Source organism: Aythya ferina (genome assembly GCF_964211825.1).
Source record: "Aythya ferina genome assembly, chromosome: 4".
Lineage (NCBI taxonomy): Eukaryota > Metazoa > Chordata > Aves > Anseriformes > Anatidae > Aythya > Aythya ferina.
The window spans coordinates 18,929,056-18,950,890 of NC_140300.1; the positions used below are offsets into that span (position 1 = coordinate 18,929,056).

Genomic DNA, 21,835 nt, shown 5'->3' on the forward strand with positions numbered 1-21,835 from the left:
TGGCACGCATTCCCTCCACCATGAGGGAAGAGAGGGCTCTGCCTCTCCTGTCCCTGCTGACAGCTGCCCAACCCAACAGCCTTCCAGTCAGGCCAGTGACACCTGTGGGTGGCCTGCACAGGTGTCACCAACTTAATTGGAGGGTGGCAGGGGGCACAGCTGTCAGAGGGCATCAGTCTGGCCCGCAGTGTTCACATTCCTGGTAGTCAAAATGCAGAGGAGAGAGATCCCAGCTCGGCTGTCACTGCCCAAGCCGGGTTTGTGGGTTTGACAATTATAAAAATAACAGAACAGGACGGGCCAAAGTCCCTCCTCTGTCAAGTTCCACTCACGGCCGCAGCCATCTGCTCCCCAGCTCGCCGGTACCAAAGCGACTGCGATTCGCGCCAGCTGGTTTTGGGGTCCTCGCGGGACTTCATGCTGGGAACTGGCGGCGCTCGTGGGCCTTGCCATGCCTGGGAAAAGCTGCACAGAAGGTGGCTCTACACACCATTTAGCTGAAGGCTGTGCATAAATCCTAGACGTCCTTATGTGGGAACAGCCACTGCTCAGCGTTCTGCTTCCCTCACGAGAAAGAGGACAAGCAAATGATTATGAAACCCCACACACTGAACGTGAGACTTCTTGCTAGAGCAGAGCTTTGTAAAACAAATTCACAGTATAGAAAATTCAAAAAGTTTAAGATCAAAGTGTTTAAGTAGTTCAGGATACCTATATTTTAGATGAGAATATCAAACTTGAACTCAACATTTTATGAAGGCTCCCACCTACCTCCTCCTTCCTGCTGGAGATTACTGCATGGAGCAGGAGAGCCCACCAAGGAGCACAGGCCCATCTCACAGCACCTCTGGTGGGAGAAATCCCCCCCCACACACACACTCCAGAAGTCCCACCGTGTGTTATAAATTCACTTATTTTCATCTTCAGACATTTCCCTTCACAATACCATTTTCATTGCTAAAAAATAATCAAAACTTCTCCACTCCCCACCACATAAATTGCATTTCAGGAAAAAAAAGAATCCTACTAAAATTTCCACATCAAATTACTATCCCATCTTGAAAATGCTGTCAAGTTGTATTTCACTAAAAATCACTATAAAATGACAAGAGTGAGATTTAATTTGACCTGCAGTATGGCTTATGGTATTATTTGTGTCAATCAAACTGCAGCCCAACACTGCCCAGCAGGGTGAGCTGAACTGGCCACCAACACTTCCCTCTACAGGACATATTACTACGGTTCTGCCCAGGAAACATGAAGGAATACGCCTGAAGAAAGCATCCTCTGAAGAAGTCGGAGTGCCATTTCATTTTTTAAAAAGTTTCCCTACATAACTTAAAAGAAATTTGCAAGGAATTAGCACTGTATGTATTATATTGATGTCACCACAATCCTGCTGCGGAAGCATCTGTGCTTTTTAACATTAAACTACTGCCGTGTCGATAAGACACCAGTTTAACAGGAGACTACACAGTTTCTCACATCTTCACCCAAACAATCAACATACTGACACATACTGTGGCACAAAATTAGTATAAATAGACTTTATTGAAGTCAGTACCTTTGTACTGAAGCCGAAGATTGTGTCTACATAAGCACAAGTTGTAACATTTCACAACTTCTAAAAGGAATGTCAACAATTACAACGATCATGCATACCATGGTCGATAATCACATTTTTAGAAGCATTTTCAACCATTTCTAAAGAAATGCTTATAACATTGTTATATATAGAACTACTTTCAATAAACTGCAAAACATTGATCAGCTTTTCCAGTATGAGCTACAGTGTCAACACAAAAGGGAGGCATAAATGTTTAATTTATGAAATCAGAATGGAATATTTACTGTAAAGAAAAATTAAAAAGCTTTCAAATAAAAGGCCATTATTGAACCAAAGTGAAGAGCACAACTTGAACTTTGAATCCATTCATCTTTTAAAGCTGTCCTCTGAATAACTTCAGTTCAAAGCATAAATTCAGTACTGTGAGTATTCCTTGGACTGAAGTTTGGCAATGATGCGATCCAACTGTCTCTTTGCTTCACACTGTGGAAAATTGCTCATGTCATAATATTGAGGGGCAATTTTCACCAGCCTGCCAAAAGAGGAAAAGTTTGTTACTAGTACTCTAACTTTGGGATGCATCCTATATAAACTCCACTACTGAAACAAAGATTATCCTTTGTTTTTAGCCTGTCTTGCATTTCAGAGGCTAATGAAAGTTTAAACACAAGCACACACATTTAAATTTCAGTTTAAATTTCATCCTGTGCCCAAGACCACAGCAAAAGAGCACACGCTTAAGTCTAACGAGATTCTCCTGTTCAGCTGTGTCCCTTACAGACCACACTGCTGCTCCGGTACACACCGTAACAGCCCACACAGTCAGACCTGTTGCTAATGCCGAAGTCCAGAAGTCACAGAAGCCCACTTAAGTATCAGTTTGTGCAAGACTAAAAGTTGATTCTTAGATCTTTCAAGCTTAAAAACTCAACCAAAAAGGTTATATGATTCTGCTTTGGGCTTTACTGTGCTTGTTCAGAAAGATTTCTGAGGAAGGATTCAAGCCCATATTTTCCAGTAAAACACTAAGGAAAATGTCTTATTTGTTGTGTTTTCTGACTTAGAAATCTTTAAACTCTTTCTATGCAAATTTCAACAGCAGCTGAAATGCCTCCCGTATCCCCCAAGCTTACAACTTCACAGTACAACCTTCAAGATAGATGAGAGGATTCAGATCTCCACTGTCTGCAGAGGAGATCTGCACATACAGCCTAGTGACTAACCATATTACAACAAGGCAGGTTGTACCAGTATTACCACATCTTCCATATCTTAAGAAAGTACTGAAGCTCAGATCTTTACCAAAAAAATGCGGACACTTACTGCCATGAGAGGTTCTAGATCTTGAGAAGAGAGGCACCTCTTAACTTAGGTACACAAGTGGGTGCTAGGACATACTCCCAGACCTAGTACCACCAAGTAGCTCCCCCCACCTGACTTACTAACAAAACAGTTCTGAAGTCAAAGGTCTCTCTCCACACTGCACACAGAGCCCAAGCATCTGAGTTTTGCACACAGCTTCCCAAAACAGGAACACATATCCACGAAACGTTTAGTCATCCAAAAATTCCCAAGCCCATACCATCACCATTCCCCAACCTATTTTAATACTGGATTCATGAGCAGTGACAGGAATATCCACAATTTTTAAAAAAAAAAAAAAAGCTTTGCAGTAGGTCTGTTCTGCTTACCACTCCGGCTTGATGTCTGTACATGTCCGGATGTAGTTCTTCGTTGTAAGGACAAACTCATTATAAAGCACCCACTCCGGTTTATGGTCGAGGACAGTGGAAGGATGCAGCTGCACCACTTGGTTGTCTTTCACTGTTAGGTAATGCCCTGTTCGCTCCAAGTGCGCCACCTAGTAAAGAGAGAGCCACTCGTTATTACAGCTGAGCTGAAGGGATTTCAAGCTGGCTGGTTTTAGTGCTTCATCCAAAGTGTTGTCCCAACTTTCAAACCTCATCTAAACTTGGTACATGACTTGACCACTTCAATCACTTCTTAAAAATAGACACAATCAAGATGCCAGATGTTTTTGCTCACTGCCCTGAGTGCATCTGCTAATAACCAATTCAAGCAGCATGCCAAGACAGCTATCACCCAAAGAGAAGGATCGTTATTTACAACAGCAGCCCTGAAACCAACAGAAGTGTTGGAAGGGGGTATTTATTGGACAGGTTTGTTAACATTGAACAAAGTCAGTGTGGTCTAGTACGGACAACTACTTTAAGCACTTAATTTGTTCTAGCGGGACCAGTAAGCCGCAATGTTATCCTCTAAAGTTTTTATTAATGCAGTGTTTCAGTTGTAATTTTACTGCTGCATGTATTATTCTGCAAATCCTCTCACACAGTGAGCCTGAAAAAAAAAAGGTGTCAGTCCAGTAAGAAAGGGAAGCTTAGCATGTCAGAAATAAGAACAGTCTTGTTCCAGCATGAGCTTCAGAGATGAAAAATGTAGTTTCAGCAACACACTTCTGCTGTGACCTTGGTAAAAAAAATCAATTAACCTCTCTCTGACCAAGCTTCTCGCCCTGTGAAGTATAATGCCTGCCTCACCGAGATGTTCTGATACCTAGCTCATTAAGATTTGGTAAAGCAGTCAGATACCCTCAGAAGGATGTTCTCTCTAAGAGCAGTTAATCTAACGGCACAGGTAACTAAAATTAGCCTTTTGATACTGGGAATTCCAGATGACCCCAGTAATTACTTCATCACATATACATAAAAAAACATAAAAAGATTAAGCAGGACAATGGCTAAAAAGAGATGTCTGCAATACCAATTTTTAAATCAGATCCTTAACTGCTTTCTGTAATACATACCGTGTTCTTCATTTTCTTAATTCCTACATATCTCACTTTTTTTTTCCCACCTCCTCAAAGATAGATTCCACCTATTAGGTTAAAACCCAAGGATTTCTAAAGCCAACAGCTACCTCAAACTCAACATCAGGACATGATCACATCTGTAACAAATTATTTCCTTTAAACAGCACGCCTCTCTGGTGCACTGTAACATTCCTACCTAGAAGGCATTTTAGTGATGGAAACAATATTCCTCTAAGCTGCAGATCTTTTCACCCAAGACTTTGGATATTACACTGCTACTTTATTTTCAACTCTGGAGAGCCAACAGAAGCTCTTTTAAATGGAGATTAACAGCACACTGTCCACAACAACTCAGGCTTAATTTCATCCAACTCAATCCAACATTTGCAAAATTAAATAGCAGCGTAGCTGCAAAACAGAGCAGACAAGTAACTCATCTGTCTCAGACCTGACACAGTAATAGCGCACATGGTGGTGCTGGATTATGCATGTTCTGTTGGTTTTTTTTTTTTTTTTTTAAAATCAATTTCATTTTTCAGCTCAGAACTAAAGGATACGTATACAAGTCTTTGAGTGTTTTAGCTGCTTTTCTTCCCAAAAAAAAAGGACAGAACAATCCATTTTAGGTGTACTGTTAAATGTAAACCAATACAATTTACCTTTAGCATGTCAATCTCACTCGTATGTCTTAAAATCAGTGAAGTCACAGCATCTAGGTCTTCCTAAATGCATACTACCACTTCCTTTTTTATCTCGTTTCTATCCACAGAAGAATTTGTATTTCTTAGTTTGTGCAATTCTGAAGTAAAAAGCTTCTGACATAACTAAGCATATCAACAAAAAGAGCTGCAGAACAATGGAGTTAGTTCTCAATTTCCAGAGTATGAACAGGACTAGAATAACTCCACAATTAAAAAAATTAAAGCACTGCTATCAGGGATCAGTCACCTTTAAGCAGTTCCATACTACTGTGATTTATAGGAAGCCTACTGTATTTGTTTTACTATTAAGCAGGCTTGTTAGCAGACAAATTGATGAAGAATTTTGGGTTCGGTGATGGCAGCATTGTGACAAAGCATGCACAATGAAGCCATCTATGGCTCCACAGCAAGCAACGGGATCCAACTACCAGCTACTGCATGTCCCTGCTCACTCCTGGACCAAGCTGTTCCAGCACAGATGACAAAGATAATCCTGATTCTTTTCTGAAGGCACAAGCGGCTTGCCAGATTACCGTGCTGAAAGAACTGAGAAGGGGCTCTGGCAAGCACCAAGGCTGACATAAGGGAGCACACAAGGACACCCAGGGCACAGCATACAAACTTACACACCTCTGCACCCATGGCTTGCGGCTTGCAAGCAATTCAGTGCCTGTAAAATACAGCATGGTCACTCCCTGAGGCCAAAAAGGAAGATCTCAACTCCCACCTCTCCTCCTTTCTCCTGCTTGTAGATACATAACCCCATCCCTCCCTGATGTAAGGCTCTGTTGCTTGTTCGACCCTTCAACAAGTCAATGTAACCCATTGATCTGACAGAGAATTCTGTCTTCTGCTATTTTATTTAGTTAATTAAGTTAAATCAAGTGACATGGAGTTCTGATGGAAAGGCCAGCACAGGAGGCAAGCCTGGGAGCTGGGAGATGGAAAGGATGGAAAAAAGAGGCAGAGGTGAATTTTATCCTAAATGTATACAGGGAGCAGGGGACAGAGTCAACACCATGCTGACACACGATCTTGGCTAGCTAACTTCAGGAAATAAGATTGCATCTTTAAAAATACAAAACCCACAAAGTTCATATCTCTAGGACAACTAAAACAAGTTACTCTGCTGCAAAAAAAAAAAGAAAAAAAGCACATTGACATTTGCTTGCTTAAAGAGAAAGTAAGATTAAAAAGAGAAGAAATTTCCTCTGGATCTCTCCCACTGGACTTCAAATGGCAGACTGGCTCTGAAGATTAAACAATTAACCAAGAAAAGATTCTTGCTAATGGATGCTAAGACATCAAGGTACAGGGGGGACCTGACAAACAAGCTCTGAAATCGGACACTTTTCCAATTCAGTTTTCACAGAAGCCTGGTTTGGCGGTTGGGCAGCTGACCTCCAGAGGTCTCTTCCAACCTCAATCATTCTGTGACTCAATGATGTGGTGTTTTTTTTCAGAGTACAAAAAAAGCTTCCACACAAACTAAAGAATCATACTGAGCTTGTCTATCTAGTAAGGTCATTTTTCAATGGCTAATGGAGCACACTTGAGCCTTGAGATTCCCGAGGAACTTGTCACATATTAATATAAAACACGTGAATTAAGCTACCTGAACAGAGAATGAGGCTACAGAGGGAGGTGAGTTATTAACAATACTGACTATACAACATATGGAAATACACACAGAGTGAGAGCATGGTTTGGGTTGAAAGGGACCTTAAAGATCACCTACATGTAATTCCATCCCCCTGCCATGGGCAGGGACACCTCCCAAGAGACCAGGCTGCCCAAAGCCCCATCCAGCCTGGCCTTGAGCACCCCCAGGGATGGGGCACCTACAGCTGCTCTGAGCAACTTGTTCCAGGGCCTCACCACCCTCATAGTAAGCCATTTTTTCCTTGTATCTAACCCTTTTAGTTTAAAGCCATTACCCCACATCATATCACTCCAGTCCCTGACAGTCCCTCCCCAGCTTTCCATAGGCCCCCCCGACATTCTGGAATGCTGCTACCAGGTCTCCCCAGAAGTATAAGCATGCCCTAAAAGGATCATAAAGACTCAAACCAACGCACACATCTCTTCCTGTAACAGGCTACTCTGCAGACTGAGAAAACCCACCTGTTGATAATTTAGGGACAATTATAACACTTCTATCAACACAGCTACAAACAGAAGGTTTTAGTTCAAATTCTCCAACACCAGCTCAAATTCTCCAACACCAGCTTCAAGGCTGTCACAACTTGGTTACGAACTACGTCTCCCTTCCACCCATAAACTTTTAAGGGTGTTTATGTTACTATCCATCACATCACAGGAGCTACAGGGCTCAACCAGGTACCTTTTGTTAAATGTGTCAAACACTCTAAAGCCAAATACGCTTACAAGAACAGAAGTAGGAAACTACTAGATTTAAGGCTACTAATTTTGGTAGGCTAGTCTTGTTAGTTTAGAAAAATGACTGTTCCTTGTCCTTCTTGAAGAAAAGAACGCCACTATAAACCAAATGGCTGCTGCCACGTCATGCAACAGCATTTCTGAAGCTATTAAAAAGTTTTATTCTGCATAACTTGAGAGAAAGGAATATCATTAAGCACACTGGGGACCATCTTCATGTTGTAATTTTATTACCTTTCTATTACTGTAGGAATCTGATTATGTAAAGTCTTCAAAACATACATCAATTATACAAAGTAGTGCCAAGAATGAGATTTTAATTACCAGCCCAATCAGCTCACATTTAACTTCTTGGACCACACAGGTCCTATCTTGCAGGCCTGCACTGTCAGACAGCAGCCACAGGCCCTGATGAGTTACAGATATCTCTACAGTATGGACACAAGCAGAATTTTATGACTGCTTTTAGAACAGCAGGCAATTAAAGCAGAAAATAATACAGCCAAAAATTACTTCAAGAACAACAGCTGCTACTTTTTTCCCCACTTCATGCTCTATTTTTTTTTTTAGCCCAGGAGCTTGAGGAATGCAGCTGCCCAGCACGTGCTGCCTACAGGCCCTACTACTTTGCCTGCACAGCCTACCTGCTGTAGGTGCACACGCCCTGCAGATGCTCAGACTCTGAGTTCAGTGCATGTTGTGTACCAAGCAGGTAGAGACTGATGTGTGCGGTTTGTTACTCAGGATTTCTGAGAAGGAGCCCTTGAATGCCAGAGCCTGGACAGCCACAAAAGGGAGGGCACAATGGGCATACAAACTCCAGTACTTCAGCCACAGATAAATAACATCTCTTTTGAGCATTTATGAGCAATTTTCTACTGAAGGTTATTCAAAGCAACACGGAATTCATGAGAGAAGGTTCAGAGCCAAGGTCAGGTATCACTCTGTCACGGAGGTTAAAGAGCAAAAGAAACTCAAAATAGAACGGTCTCAAACGCATCAAAGGAGAAGGGAAGCAGCTGAAATGGCTTTGACTCCAAATGCCCTCAACAGGTCTGCCTTGAAGATGACAAAATTATATACTGTTTACATCAAGATATAAATAATATCTTATTTATATTCCTTAATATGATATGGAATAAATTTGCAAAGCAAGTTACGTGGAGAAAAAGACCCTAGAGGGAGGGTGAGAGAGGAAAATTAGAGCAGACCCTTCTTGCCTCTAGCAAGAGGCCACAGATGAAACAGCAGCCAAGCGGTGGGCCTGTCGGGAACACGAAGCCTCTGCCAGGGTATCACAGATGAACCAGATCTCTCAAAGCATGAGATTAAGCAGCCTGGCTATTAAGGAATTTAATTCCTAGTCAGGTGGATGATTTAGCTTGCCACAAAACTGAAGAAGGTAAGGCACCTAGCACCGGTAACACTGAGGCATTACACTTCTGATTTCATGATGTTGGTACTCGGCAACACAACATGTCACAGCACGTGACAATTGACATGACATCAGACCAAAAACTACCCGTGCTAACAGCTAACCACTGCCACGAAAGGAAAGCATCCTTTAGAAGAAAAGTTTCACCCTGAGTGACAAAAAAATGACCGTGCAGCAATTTCCAAGGGCATGACATCTTTACAGGTCCAACCAAACAACTATAGCCTACCAAGCAGAAGCACAACTGCACAAATCGGATCTGCCTCAGCCGGCTGGGGCCCAACAGGGACGGTCAGGCAGAGCTGTTCTTTCTCTGGCAAATATTCACAGAATAACCGTGTAGGTGGGAACGCATGCTGCAGTGTCCCCAGTGAAAGATGAGGAAAACTTGCCACAAAAACATGGACTGAGCAGTGAGCAGCCTGCATGTCTGAAGGGGTACATCAAGGCAGCCTTCAGAACCATTTTAATACTTTAATTAAGCTTCAATCTCCTGTTTACATTATAGCGGAATGCACTTGCGGACATTTTCCGAAAGCCAGGAAACATGCTCACACTACAGATTAGCTGGCTTCTTAGCCCTGGGGACAGAACTGCTTCCGTGGGGCTGGGCACATGCATTAATCATCAGTAGTGCCCAAGCCCGTGTCCCAGTCAGGATGTGGCACAGTAAATGAGTGCCTGTCAAGCCGCTTACCACACTAAGCTGCACAGCACAGAGCATTGGTCATATTTTCAACTTGTAGGCTTTTGTGCTCAATGAGCAACTCTGATGAAAAATTTTTCAATACCATGGGCACTGGTCAGCCTCTGCAGGATAACCAGATTGCGTTCTCCAGAAGTGAGGGCACAGAGATGGTACTCTGCAGGCTCCAGCAAAGACATTGCCAGGACACATCATAACACGTGCCTGCTGTGGAAAACATTGTCACAATGTTTTGGGAAGAGGGCTCACTGCCACCCAAAGTTCTGTACCGCTGAGCCTGCAAGAGCCAGACTACTCCACTAGCTCCAGAGATGAATGCTGAATTTACACAGCACATAGGGACTGTGTCTTAGAAGTCTGAATTCTAGCTTGGAGACATACTTGGCACGAAATGCAAAGCATCCAGGCGGTAACAGAGATTGACTTCCATCTCCCACCCTCGTTGGATGGCAAGTGAGTTTCAAATGATTTGCAAAGTGCATATTAGCAAGATTAGACTTCCCTCCACACTTCAGTACTCATGTAACTCAAAAATGAGGTATGAATATGGAAGAGTACACAAAAATGAAACACTCCCCTTCTATATGGATTACATCTAACTAGTGTTTATATAGTAGCAGACTTCCCTGATTTGTATCCGTTTATGAATAATTTAAGAACTACATATTCTGCACTTAAACAACAAAGTACTTCAAGATATTTTATGAAGTTACTTCAACTATTTAGATGTTAATGGTCAAGTTCTGACTGGTCACACCAGAAACAGTATTTTGAAATTAGTAAGACTGCCTGCAACTTCTCCAAGCAAAACCTGAGTAAACAATTTACTTCTGAGTAACAGCCAACCTGTCAAAGACTCAGTGATAATACAGTTAGCCATATACAATTTAACTTGATATATTCATCGAGTTTTCTTAAGTGATAGCAACCATACTAAAACTAAAACCCCCACAAACACTCAGTGTTTTCCCTACAAAAACGCACACATACCTGCATGAAATACCCAGTAACTAATGCCTTTCTTATATTGATGTAATAATCTCGGCTGGTAAAGTCTGTGCTTCTACGAGGCAAATTAAATCTATCCATGATTCGTGACAGCTGTTGGCGTACATTGTCTGCAGACATCAGGGACCTGTAGTTAATGAAGTTGTCATAACACCACTGAACCGACTCATGATCTGCAACATTAAAAAACATGAATGAAAAAAATGAGTATTTTATCCAATTAGGACAAGTAAATAAAACAACAACTAACCAATTGATCAGTCAGATGAACCAGAAAAAAACTGTTTTATAAATGATAACAGCTCTTGGCCTATTTGGTGGATATCCTGCCTTAGATAACTTGCCCGAATTGTTTTGTCTTCAGAAAGCATGCGGTCTAAACAAAGGAAAATTACTACCCCCCCCAAACATAAAATATAGATAATCACCAATGTTTTGGCAAAATACCACATCAATTAATTTTGCAAATTGCACCTGTCCTGAAACTAGAAAAAATATTTTATATTGCAGATTTTTGAAGATAAAACTGAACATGAACGTCTCACTCCTTGTTTTTAACAGTAACATGCAATGAATACACAAGATGACTGTATATAATTATATTTGAGAAACCAAACCCTCCTTAATTTAAGACATTGAGTAACTGTTTAAGAGCTACATAAACATACTAATCTAACACTAAGTGCGATGCACCTCACAACAGTTTAAGTAAATGTGACAGGTAGAACAGAGCATCAGTTCTACTACATAACAGAACTCCACGTTCCACGCTCCAAGCTACTGCTTCTACTACTGATAACACGAGTAAGGAATCTGTTAAGACAGCAAGCCTAAGCTATTCTCTAAGTACAAAAACTGCACATTTAACACTGAGAAACCCAGTTCTCCCTACCTACTCTGCTACTTCAAGTGATGCTCTATATTTAGCTAGTTTAATAAGACAACAAAAACAGGCATAACAAGATTTATAATCTCTTGTATGGCAAGACTTGCATTTTTTATAAAGTTCATACAATTAGAGAGTATATAAATAGGAGGTTTACATAATTTGAGTAAAGTGTTATTTTCACACTCAATTTTAAGTTTATTCTGTAAGATGAAGTATGAATGCTGAACCTCTTGATACATTATGCAGTAGAACCAAAACTAAGTACCACAGCATATTACTTCCTGTTATCCTTGAACTGTTTAAGATGACCCATATCTGTTTTATATTGTTTTAGATACAGTATCTGTATTGTCTTCTGATACTGAATACCAGAAGACTCGATTTTACAGTGAAACAAAGACTATTCCACAAACATTTCCATCCACTAAAGACAGCAGAACCATAGGTCTCTAAACCCAGGAGTCAGTGGAAGTTAACTTTTTTTTTTTTAAAAGAGGTGTGACTAGTACCTATTCCAGAAAGGGAACAATTTGTGTCCCATTTGTCTAATTACATGTTAACACTTCCTCCATTTATTCCAAAAAAATACTGATACCTAAATTCAGTACATTTGAAAACATTTGTGTGTGTATATGCACACAAATAAGTACTCACAGAATCAAGTAAGTATTTAGTATAAGTAAAACAACTTCATAGTAACCTCGGTTGGGAAAAAGAGGGAAGAAATACTGTGCAAATACTACTGATGAGCTCCAAATAGGGCTGTCTACCTTGAAAACTGACACCACTTATTCTTCATTAGGATACATATTCAGGTAGCAGGTGAAAGTTTACACACAAAGACCTTAACAGGTAAACCTATTCTGCAAGAAGATACCAACACTAGCATATTGGCTAAATTCTAATCAAGACATTAACTGGCTGGCACTGGGAAAAGACCTCTAGTTCAATTTAAGCAGCCTACAAATTGTCTTAAACTCTTTTGTCTTAAACCACCAAATTTACTTTGACAAAATGCACTCAATTAAATGTAAAAGGGATTTCCACACAAGTTATACAACACAGCTTGGACTTATGAACTTTACAAAATGTTACACTGATTTTAAAGACTAGCAATTATTTTCCTGCCTATTTTATGTCTTAAATATTCCAGTTTCCAACAGATTAAAAACAAGATGTGTCAAACCAATTTACTGTATTTGGATCTGTTTTAACTCTCCTAAAAAAGCAAAGTTCAACTGATTTTCTGCTCAACAATTCTTTATGCCATGCAAAATCAAAGTTCAAACCATATTTTAAATTAGACATGTCTGTTCCACATTTTTATATACCGCTAATATTAATTGGAGCTAACTTAAAGATGTATTTCCTGTATCCCAAGCAAACGCCTTGATTGTTCAGCTCAAGTTGTCCACATTTTGGTTCCACAGATTTTTGGAAACAAAATCAACTCCAGTAGGTAGTATTGGGATATTCAGACCCTGTCCCTATGAAGTATTAAGTTACTCCCAAGGACATAAAATAGCCATTTTCCTTAAGTGAATAATCTAAAGCCGGCTTTATTAAGGAAGAGAAGGGAGCAACCCGAACATGAAAGCATAGGACTTCCAGGAACATGCAGACTTCAAGTCATACTGGATCCTGTTAGCTACAAAGCTAACAGAGACAAGCAAGTATTTAAGTCATAATTTTTGATTACAAGTTTCTCAGTTTTTTTTTTTTTGTTTTTTGTTTTAATTTAAGTACTTTTGTGTGGACTTCAAATCTGCAGATATCCTTGATTTTGGACTGCCCAATGACAAGCATTAGGAATGTTTCAGCACAGTATTTCTGTACCAAAGCTGCAACAGGAAGGCACACTGAGTATTAACTCAGGGTAAAAGCCTGTTGCTTTTTTCAGTTACTTACAGAAATGCAACTGCAGCAACTACTGATCTGCTGTAATCTGGCTGGTAGTTAAGAATACGGTAATCTTTTTACTTACAACCATGGTAAACTACACTAATTTTTTCTTCCTAAAACACGTGCCATTTCTGTAGTCAGAATGCCCAGCTTCACCTGTTTATTCTTTTTCAGCCTGCTAAAATACTTGTAGCTATGCTACAGAGGACTATATATTTCCCTTAGATACAGAAATAAGGTAAGTTTATTGCATGGCTCTACGCTTTCATGATGCATTACCCCTTTGACTCTCAATCCATCCCAAGGCCTTAATCTGGAATATCTGGATGTATTCAAAAACTAAGATTAAAAGTGGCTTTCACTCTAGGAACACATCCTTCCCCAAATCCAAGGTATTTTCCATGCTGCTCTCCCTGAAAAGTTACTAAACAATTATGCAGGTTTTTCTATAATTAGTATCAGATAACAAACTTCCAATATTTCTTAATTACGGGAAAGCTTCCTTCCTTCTGTCCAAGGTTACCCAACATTGATTTAAGAGCCTGGCTTGTCTCCAGACTCAACAGTTCATTACGTGATCTTTTTGCCAGTTTCCTTCTCCCCTCCCAAATTAATGAGCACATAAATAACTTTTATATACTTAAAAAATAATAAAGATTAAAGATTACAATAGAATAGCACAAAAAAGCCCAAGCCTATCAGTTGTCCTTGTAACCCAGGAACGGAAGCTGGCCACGCACAGAATTACAAGTAGTTTTGCTAAAACGGGTGCGTACTTACTTTGTTTGAAAGCATGGTAGACATTCAGCAACGTCAAATGATCTCCATCTATGTGGGCAAACCTCATCTTGGCTTCATCTGCTGCTTTCTTTGCTTCCGTGGGGCGAACAAAACACTGTGGGACTAAACAAGGTTGGTATGGGCCCAACACAAACGCCCATATCGATGAGTCACGCATTCACAGATAGAGGAACAAGGCCTAGCTAGGTCAGTTCACAGAGCATAGGGCAGGGCAGGATGGCCTCCAACTGCATCTTGGACTGTTTACTACCTTGATTTGGTACATCAACACCTAACCACATCTGTAAAACAAGAGGGTTTCAAAGCTACAGAGTACCTGATTATTTTATTAGAACTATACGTAGGCATCAAAATATCTATTCTGAAGGCCATCAAGATTGCCTATGTATACTGGAATGCTCAGCAGATCTTGGTTCAAGACCCAGTGCTGATAGCTCTACCAGGAACTAGTATTACAGAACAGAGTAATTGCAAATTCACTTTCTCAGAAAGCCTCTATGGACAGCGTGCAGAAGGTAGTTCTGAAACTATACTGCACTAGAATAGTCTACACAAACATTAGCTTTATTACGAGTCTGCTACTAGACAGAACACACCAGTAAGTCACGTCATCTTCCCCAGATGGTATCGTTATCAGCACTGGTATACAGAAACGTATGTGAATGAAGGCATTAAGAAGTCTAAAGATTGTGATGGTAGCGGTAGTGGTGGAAGGTTAAACCGTCCTTTGGTACTACTTGAAATAAAAATCATAATGTGATGAGCTTTGTCTATCATTACGTCCTCTCACATTAGTCTGACTCAGGCTTATTCTGACTTGAATCACAAACTGGGTTTTAACATTCCCTTTCCAGGTGCAGGCTACCGAAGACCATGAACTAAATTGGCTACAATAATATTTGTGGTCTGTCAACATTCTTACAGGCTTGTAATTTTGATATGAATTAGCAAGACACTGAAAACAGTAGATCTTCACTTTAGAGATCTACAGGAGAAAAATATCAGCTTAGATTTAAATAGCCCATACTGCAGATGCAACCTAAAGAGTTCAGATTTCAATAAAATTAATGCTAAGTAAGCATTAATTCTGTAGCTAAGATGTTACCAATCCTTTATTTTTTCCCAGCTGCCTCAAACTACAGTAGCCTGCTGATAACTGAAGCCCAATCTTATCCAAACACTTTGCATCTCATTTGTCCCTAACAGACGAGGGCCTTTTGTGAGGTGTTTTGTTTCTATTTTTAATTCCTATTAAAATACCCCCCCAAACACTCCACTTCAGAAGTATGCTTAGTTGAATACTAGATGGAGTTTCAGAAAAAATAAACACTGCAATAGTGATTCACATGGTAACAAATCAGAAAGACTAATGCAGTAAAGAAAATGGAAATGCAGGTGCTAAATACCCTGTTATTTTGTGTTCTGTACTTGAAAGCAGAAATAGAGTATTTTCAGACTAATAAAAGCAAAAGTCAGTAGCAGAATAATTTGGAATATCTCACCGTTTTGACTAATTAACAACACTTGCTCTATGAAAAAGTTATGTATGTGAAATCCCACAGCAAGAGACCACAGTTCTTCTAAAATAACTTTTAAATTAACTACAGCCTTTTAATTTGCTGATTTCTCTAATGCTATTCTCTGCTCTTCTGGTATCACATTTTCATTTTAGTCCAAACTATTAATGCTTGGATTGCTATCCAGAGCCAGACAGTCTTGTGTATATACTTAAGGCACCATAATTGTACCACGTCTACCATATGTCATGCTGATGGTTAAAAAAGCACTTTGGAAAACAGTCTACAAATACTAGGAATACTTTGTTTTAAGAACAGAAGTTAATACCCAGACAGTAACCAACTTTAAAAAAAATTGGCTTGAAAAGTTATTTAGAAAGACATTAATCGTAGCTAAAACAAGAGAAGTATCATGGGTTGGGAAGAGATATAGAACAAGGAGTAAGACAAATCATCAGCTGAATACCACAGACAAGAACACTAGACTTACTGTTCTTTAGTAGGTATTTCTGGGGTGGGTAGGGAAAAGTTAGGGGGAACAGACAGGCACCAACCTACCACCACCGCCGCCATTAAGCCTACCAATTAATTAAAAAAAACTAAGATTCTGCCCTGCCCATCTGCTCTGAGTCTGAACAATCATAACTCTGCAACAAACATTTTAGCTTGTTCTTAAAAACTTTCATATAAATATACTGTAAGACTTAACCAAAACAATAGATTTAAAAACTTAGCCGAAGCATTTTTTTCTAACCATCCAAGTTAAGCATGTAACCAGTAGTACATCTGCACTGTGACGAGCCTTGTAAAATAACACACCCTAAAGACACAACAGTAATTATAAATAACATCCCCACTTCTACAAGGACTAAATCTTGCTGCTTGTCCTAGAGAGACCAACTATGAAATGAAGTCAGTTCTACATAAGCTAAGGAACGAAATACACGGCTTGCTTGACAACATTTTTCTCATTGAGATCTCTCTCGACAAGCAGCTATTACGACACAGTGCTATTCACATAATGCAGCAAAGTACAGCTGTGCACACAAGTTAGCTCTTATAAATCTATATCCTCCCTGAAATTTGCTTTCTTCCCTTTAGAAGTAATGACTACTCTTTCAGTCATTAAATTAAGTGGGAAAGCTGAAATGTACCATATCATGTATGAGTTAGCATTTTTAATGTAACTTGGGCTATAATCCTTAAGAAAATATGAGGACATGTCGAAGTGCAGAATAATGCACAATATGAAATATATTTCACTGCCTTAAAAACAGTGGTTGAGCTGACATTCTCGGTCCTGACTATGAGCTTAAGACAATTTCTGTTCCACTAGACTGAATTATTTCCTTGTATCAACTCAAACATATACACTTTAAAGTAAGAATGAAATTGCTTGACCATTTATGCACGTTAATTTCTTAACATTAATAATTTTTATCTGAAAGTCTACACGCCAACCTCTAATGATTGACTATATCCCCATCTGCCACTTAAAAAATCTGGTTTTATTAGAAATATATTCAGATGGCTTATATTTTTGACGTGGAAAACTCAAATTCTCCCCAAACTGAAGAACTGCACTTTGTTTAAAATCTCTTCCCCTGCTATTACCTGACAACATGGCAGTAATAGATAGGACCTCATTAGAGCAGTTGTAGTCACAACTTGCAATAACCATTTTTGCCAGCTGTGGGTCCAGTGGAAATTCAGCCATCATGGATCCCAATTCAGTCAAGTCTCCATCATCATTTAAAGCAGCCAGATAATTCAAGAGCTCTAAGGCTCTCATCAGAGTTTCAGGAGCTGAAAGAAAGATTTAGGTAGACACATTAATCAAACTGCTATTAATAAGCAAAAATGAGAACATAGACTATTTTGTTTTTCCTTTTTCATTCTTCATTCAACTGGCTTCCAAACATGAAATTGTTACCAAATTTGGTTATATACGTCCAGACATGAATCAATCACCTATTTAAAAGAGCTATTAACTGGATCAAAGGCTTTGAATATTTGAGGAGTGCTGCTTTTCAAAATTCAGACAGCAGTGGTATTGTGAAATATTCAGTAACATAGTAATATTTTCCTCCCAATGCACTGCCACCTTCTTCCCTATTCAATTCAAAATAGATTGGGTACAGTCCTAAAATTTCAGCCATGTGGTTTAGGTAACTATGCCCTTTCACAAACCTGAACCTTTAAGAATGTTCTCTTACTCCTACATTCCTTACAGCAAGGGTATATTACAGCCACAAAGAAAAACGTAACAGCTTCGCAGGAAGGTGTTTTGATTCTATCTTATGCACTGCATAGTACAAACAAAGAATGCAGAGCTGTAAAGCTACTTAAATGCTTACATTTATATTGTAGGTGAAAAAAAAAAAACTATCTTGGACATATTTATCTATGTCTGACCCATGTTTTTAATTTGCAATGTAACAAAGCTATTTTAAAGTATTTATGAACATCTAATACTGTTAGAAGAGAGATCCACTTTAACTTCATAGACTGAGCCAAAAACATGTATTCAGCTTTAAAAATGCTAGCCAAATGTATTTACATGCAGTTAACTGATGCACAATTAGAAAGTGTAATCAAGGTGATGAATAAGAATTCATTCAGTAATAGGTTTTTCTAATGTACATAATTTTGTCAAATCCCCTGCAATGGGGCATTCAGTAGTTTTCCTGGCTCCATTAAAAGCTCTTAGACAAGCTGTAATACAAAAATACTTGCTTTGTTAAGACAGTACTAAAAGAAACAAAAACTTCCTTATTGATTACAGTAAGAAACACTCAAAAAATATTTCATGTTATTTTATGAAATACTCAGCAAAATTAATAATTGCAGAAGTTGAAATTAACACCTGCAGTAGAGAAGACAGAATATGAAACTGGTACCTGGAGGATCCATAAAATCGAAGTGCACCAAATCATCTATACCAAGCTTCTTGAGCTGCAACACTACAGATCCTAAGTTAGACCTCAAAATTTCCGGGTATGTATTGTCCTGTGCAGAGGAAAAAGAAAATTCAAGTTGTCTAGTTTAAAGTACTTGGAAGAACCAGCATTCACATTCTGATTTTGCTTGGTAACATAGCAACTGACTACCTGTATCAGTCGCATGTTCTTACAGATGCACTCGAAGAGGTGAACTTACCTGCATTTCAGTTTTGTAAGCCTTCTCTGTATAAAGCCTGAAGCACTTGCCTGGCCTAGTACGACCAGCACGGCCAGCTCTCTGCTGAGCTGAAGCTTTACTAATCGCAGTCACCAAGAGAGACTCCACTCTGATACGAGGATTGTACACCTATTTGAAAGTGGAATTGGAGCAGGAAAAGAAGAATGAACAACACTCATGGATAAGACTTATCTCAAATATAAAGATGGCTTTAAATTTGTTTTTAAATGCAGCTTCTGACTAGGAAATCCTAAGTTGTATGCATCTGAGAGGAAGAAAAAATTGGCTACAGAAGCCTTTGGATCAGTGACAGAAAGCTTCAAATACAACTGCCTAGAAAACAGCATTTACGTTTTATTCATTTGTTAACATCTTCTGCCAGGCTCCCCATTCTCCTTAAATGTGTGTGTATTTTTAGATAAGATTTTCATGGCAGAACTAATGTGTCCAATTTGTTCTATAGAGTGCTAAACACACTCTTGATGCTCAAATAATTCCATGCAAAAACAAGTTGTCTTGATACAATTATAAGGTTGAATAACCATGTTCTAAAGGTCAGAGAAATCTAACATTAAGGCTTGAATGCAATTGTAAAAAAAAGTCACACTGGTGACAAAGCAAGACTATGTTTGAAGGGCACATGTGGACCGTCACAGTACACAATATGCTGGAATTTACTGTAAGACTCCCAGTGCAGTTATACATAAACAGCAGCCCTGCCAACTCATTAGAGCTTATGGATAAAAGATATTGTTAAAAAACAGTACTAAAGTTTCATTTGAAGACCTTCTCTAGTCCATGTTTTAACCTGCTGGTATGAATGGGTATAAGCCATATACAAAAACATTAGTCCTTACTTATTAGAAAACTACTTCCAATGAAAAGAATACTACTTGTGAAAAGAATTCAAATTAATGGCAATTGCAACTGGTGCATGAAGATGCACCAACTGTACTCACTCTGCTGTCATTTTGCAGAAGTTTAAAAAGCTGGTAACATGCATGAGTGTTAAAGGCAAAGCCCAAGAAACCAAGTTACGAAGACAGTTACCAGTGAAAAATTCAATTAAGTTTAAGAGACTTTAATTTTAATCTTTAATTTGTTCTTGGTTTGCATTCAGGCAGGATACTCCAGTTCCTCTGCATCTCCTTTAATGCTTCAAGAAAGGCTTGGTGACTTAAGATCTTTAAGGCTGCGACAGCACCTGGTGAGTACGGACAAAAAAACCAATACTAGCCTAGGTATTGTTTCGCTCTTCTCATTTAAGCGCTGAAGTATTCCACGCTAACATAACTTAAATCAAGAGGTGACTTCTAGCACCAGTTTCATTTACTTTTGTGTATTTCTCAGTTTTAATTTAGCATTCTCAAACATGGACACAATACAAAATGAGAAGTGAATTCTATATTCCAGGCCTAACTCTAAAAATCCTGATGTTTCAATTTTTAAGACTGATGTTCTTCTGTACTACAGCGTTTTGGACTGTTATAGCTAAGCTTACAGATGAAGTACAAGCCTATCATTAAGTCTAAAAAAAATCAACATCAAGACTTCTATTGCAAAACACTCATCACTGATTACCAACAGAAGATTTACCTCAGCAAACCAGACTTCAGTATCTTTCCTACATTAAAGAAAACACAACTGACATAATATTTACCTTTTGTTTTGCGAAGCCAGGATCAATCACAAACACCACACCATCTATTGTTAATGATGTCTCGGCAATGTTGGTGGATACAACAACCTGTTGAAAAATCAGATTACTAATTTGTCAAGAAGATATGCAAATAAAGCCCTCATTCTGTCTCTGCATCACTTCTCAGCAAGTTCTTTCACCTGATCAGTAAACTAGGCAAAGCTCTGCTCCAAAACTTTGTGCAGTGCAGTTTTTGTCCACTGTATTTGTTGTCTTCATTAATAATACGAAAGAAGTTTTAATAAGAAGACACAGAAGAGCAAATATTTTACTTTTAAGATTGGAGTTCAAAATTCTACTCCTAACTCCAGTACAAAATGATAAACTGCAATGAATCTCTAACATCTTCTGTTAGCTTTAAGTTGTGTTTTTTCTTTTTTTTTTTTTTTTTTTAAAGCCTAAAGATGGCAAACTGGTTAAATAATGCTGTATCAAAGGTTACATAGCTGTACTTAAATGAGTCAAATCTACCCGCAGGTGCCTCTCCCCAGTTAAGCACTAAGTAAAAGCATCGTCTGTTTTACAATCCAGGTATTAACAGTAAAAAGCAGATATATGCCTCTTATTCTACACACACAGGAGCCCAGTATGTTCTTTTAGTTGGTCCAGAATAAAGCAGTTATCAATACAGTCCACCTAAAATCCTCAAACAATGTTTAATTTCAACTTTAAATTACCATAGTCAAGTATCTTTACATATTTTGAAGGTTAGGCTTTAAGCTGCTGCAACATCTCTGGAGCTTGTCTCGTGCAAAAATTAAAGCAAAGGCGTTTCTGAGCTCTGCAGCCTGATTCATTGCCATTTAAATGTTTATGTCCAGAGATGCAGTTTGCAGTCTATAGATACCATTAGTTCTCACCCCAGCAGTGACCACACTAAATTATGTTAGAAGGAAACGTAATCAGCTACCTTAAAAAAAGACATACCCCAAACCAGTTCAGGAGTTCATTAAAACCACTTACCTTTTAGTTCTTAATTCCAGTGAAGTCAAAAAGCCCTGTTTTCAGGGTAACAATTAAAATTTGAGACCCCTACCAATTTCTTCAGAATTACAATGAAGTCAGTGACTGGAATAGATTGATATTCCCAATGATTTCTCTTCCTCCTGGCTGATCACTTTGCCAGTCAGGTAGTACTTACTACTCATCTCTTCTTAACTAGACTTAGTGTCTAAGCCTGCCCAGATGCCACTATAT

General features: G+C 39.0%; 1 protein-coding gene across 3 annotated transcripts in view; it reads right to left on the reverse strand.

Annotated features, from left to right (window-relative positions):
- Window positions 1-1,532: 1,532 nt before the first annotated feature.
- DHX15 (DEAH-box helicase 15) overlaps window positions 1,533-21,835 on the reverse strand; it is a 45,286-nt gene continuing 24,983 nt past the window's right edge. For 2 of the 3 annotated variants that reach the window (XM_084516478.1, XM_084516479.1), the window contains exons 7-14: window positions 20,600-20,686; window positions 18,919-19,068; window positions 18,660-18,768; window positions 17,374-17,565; window positions 14,222-14,344; window positions 10,633-10,823; window positions 3,259-3,428; window positions 1,533-2,099 (exon numbers count right to left, since the gene is read on the reverse strand). In XM_084516478.1, coding sequence (XP_084372604.1) covers window positions 1,982-2,099; window positions 3,259-3,428; window positions 10,633-10,823; window positions 14,222-14,344; window positions 17,374-17,565; window positions 18,660-18,768; window positions 18,919-19,068; window positions 20,600-20,686 — 1,140 coding nt within the window. In that variant the 3' untranslated portion in view covers window positions 1,533-1,981. Of the gene's footprint in view, window positions 2,125-3,209; window positions 3,429-10,632; window positions 10,824-14,221; window positions 14,345-17,373; window positions 17,566-18,659; window positions 18,769-18,918; window positions 19,069-20,599; window positions 20,687-21,835 lie in introns of all 3 variants that reach the window. The other variant, XM_084516480.1, reaches the window with a different exon arrangement.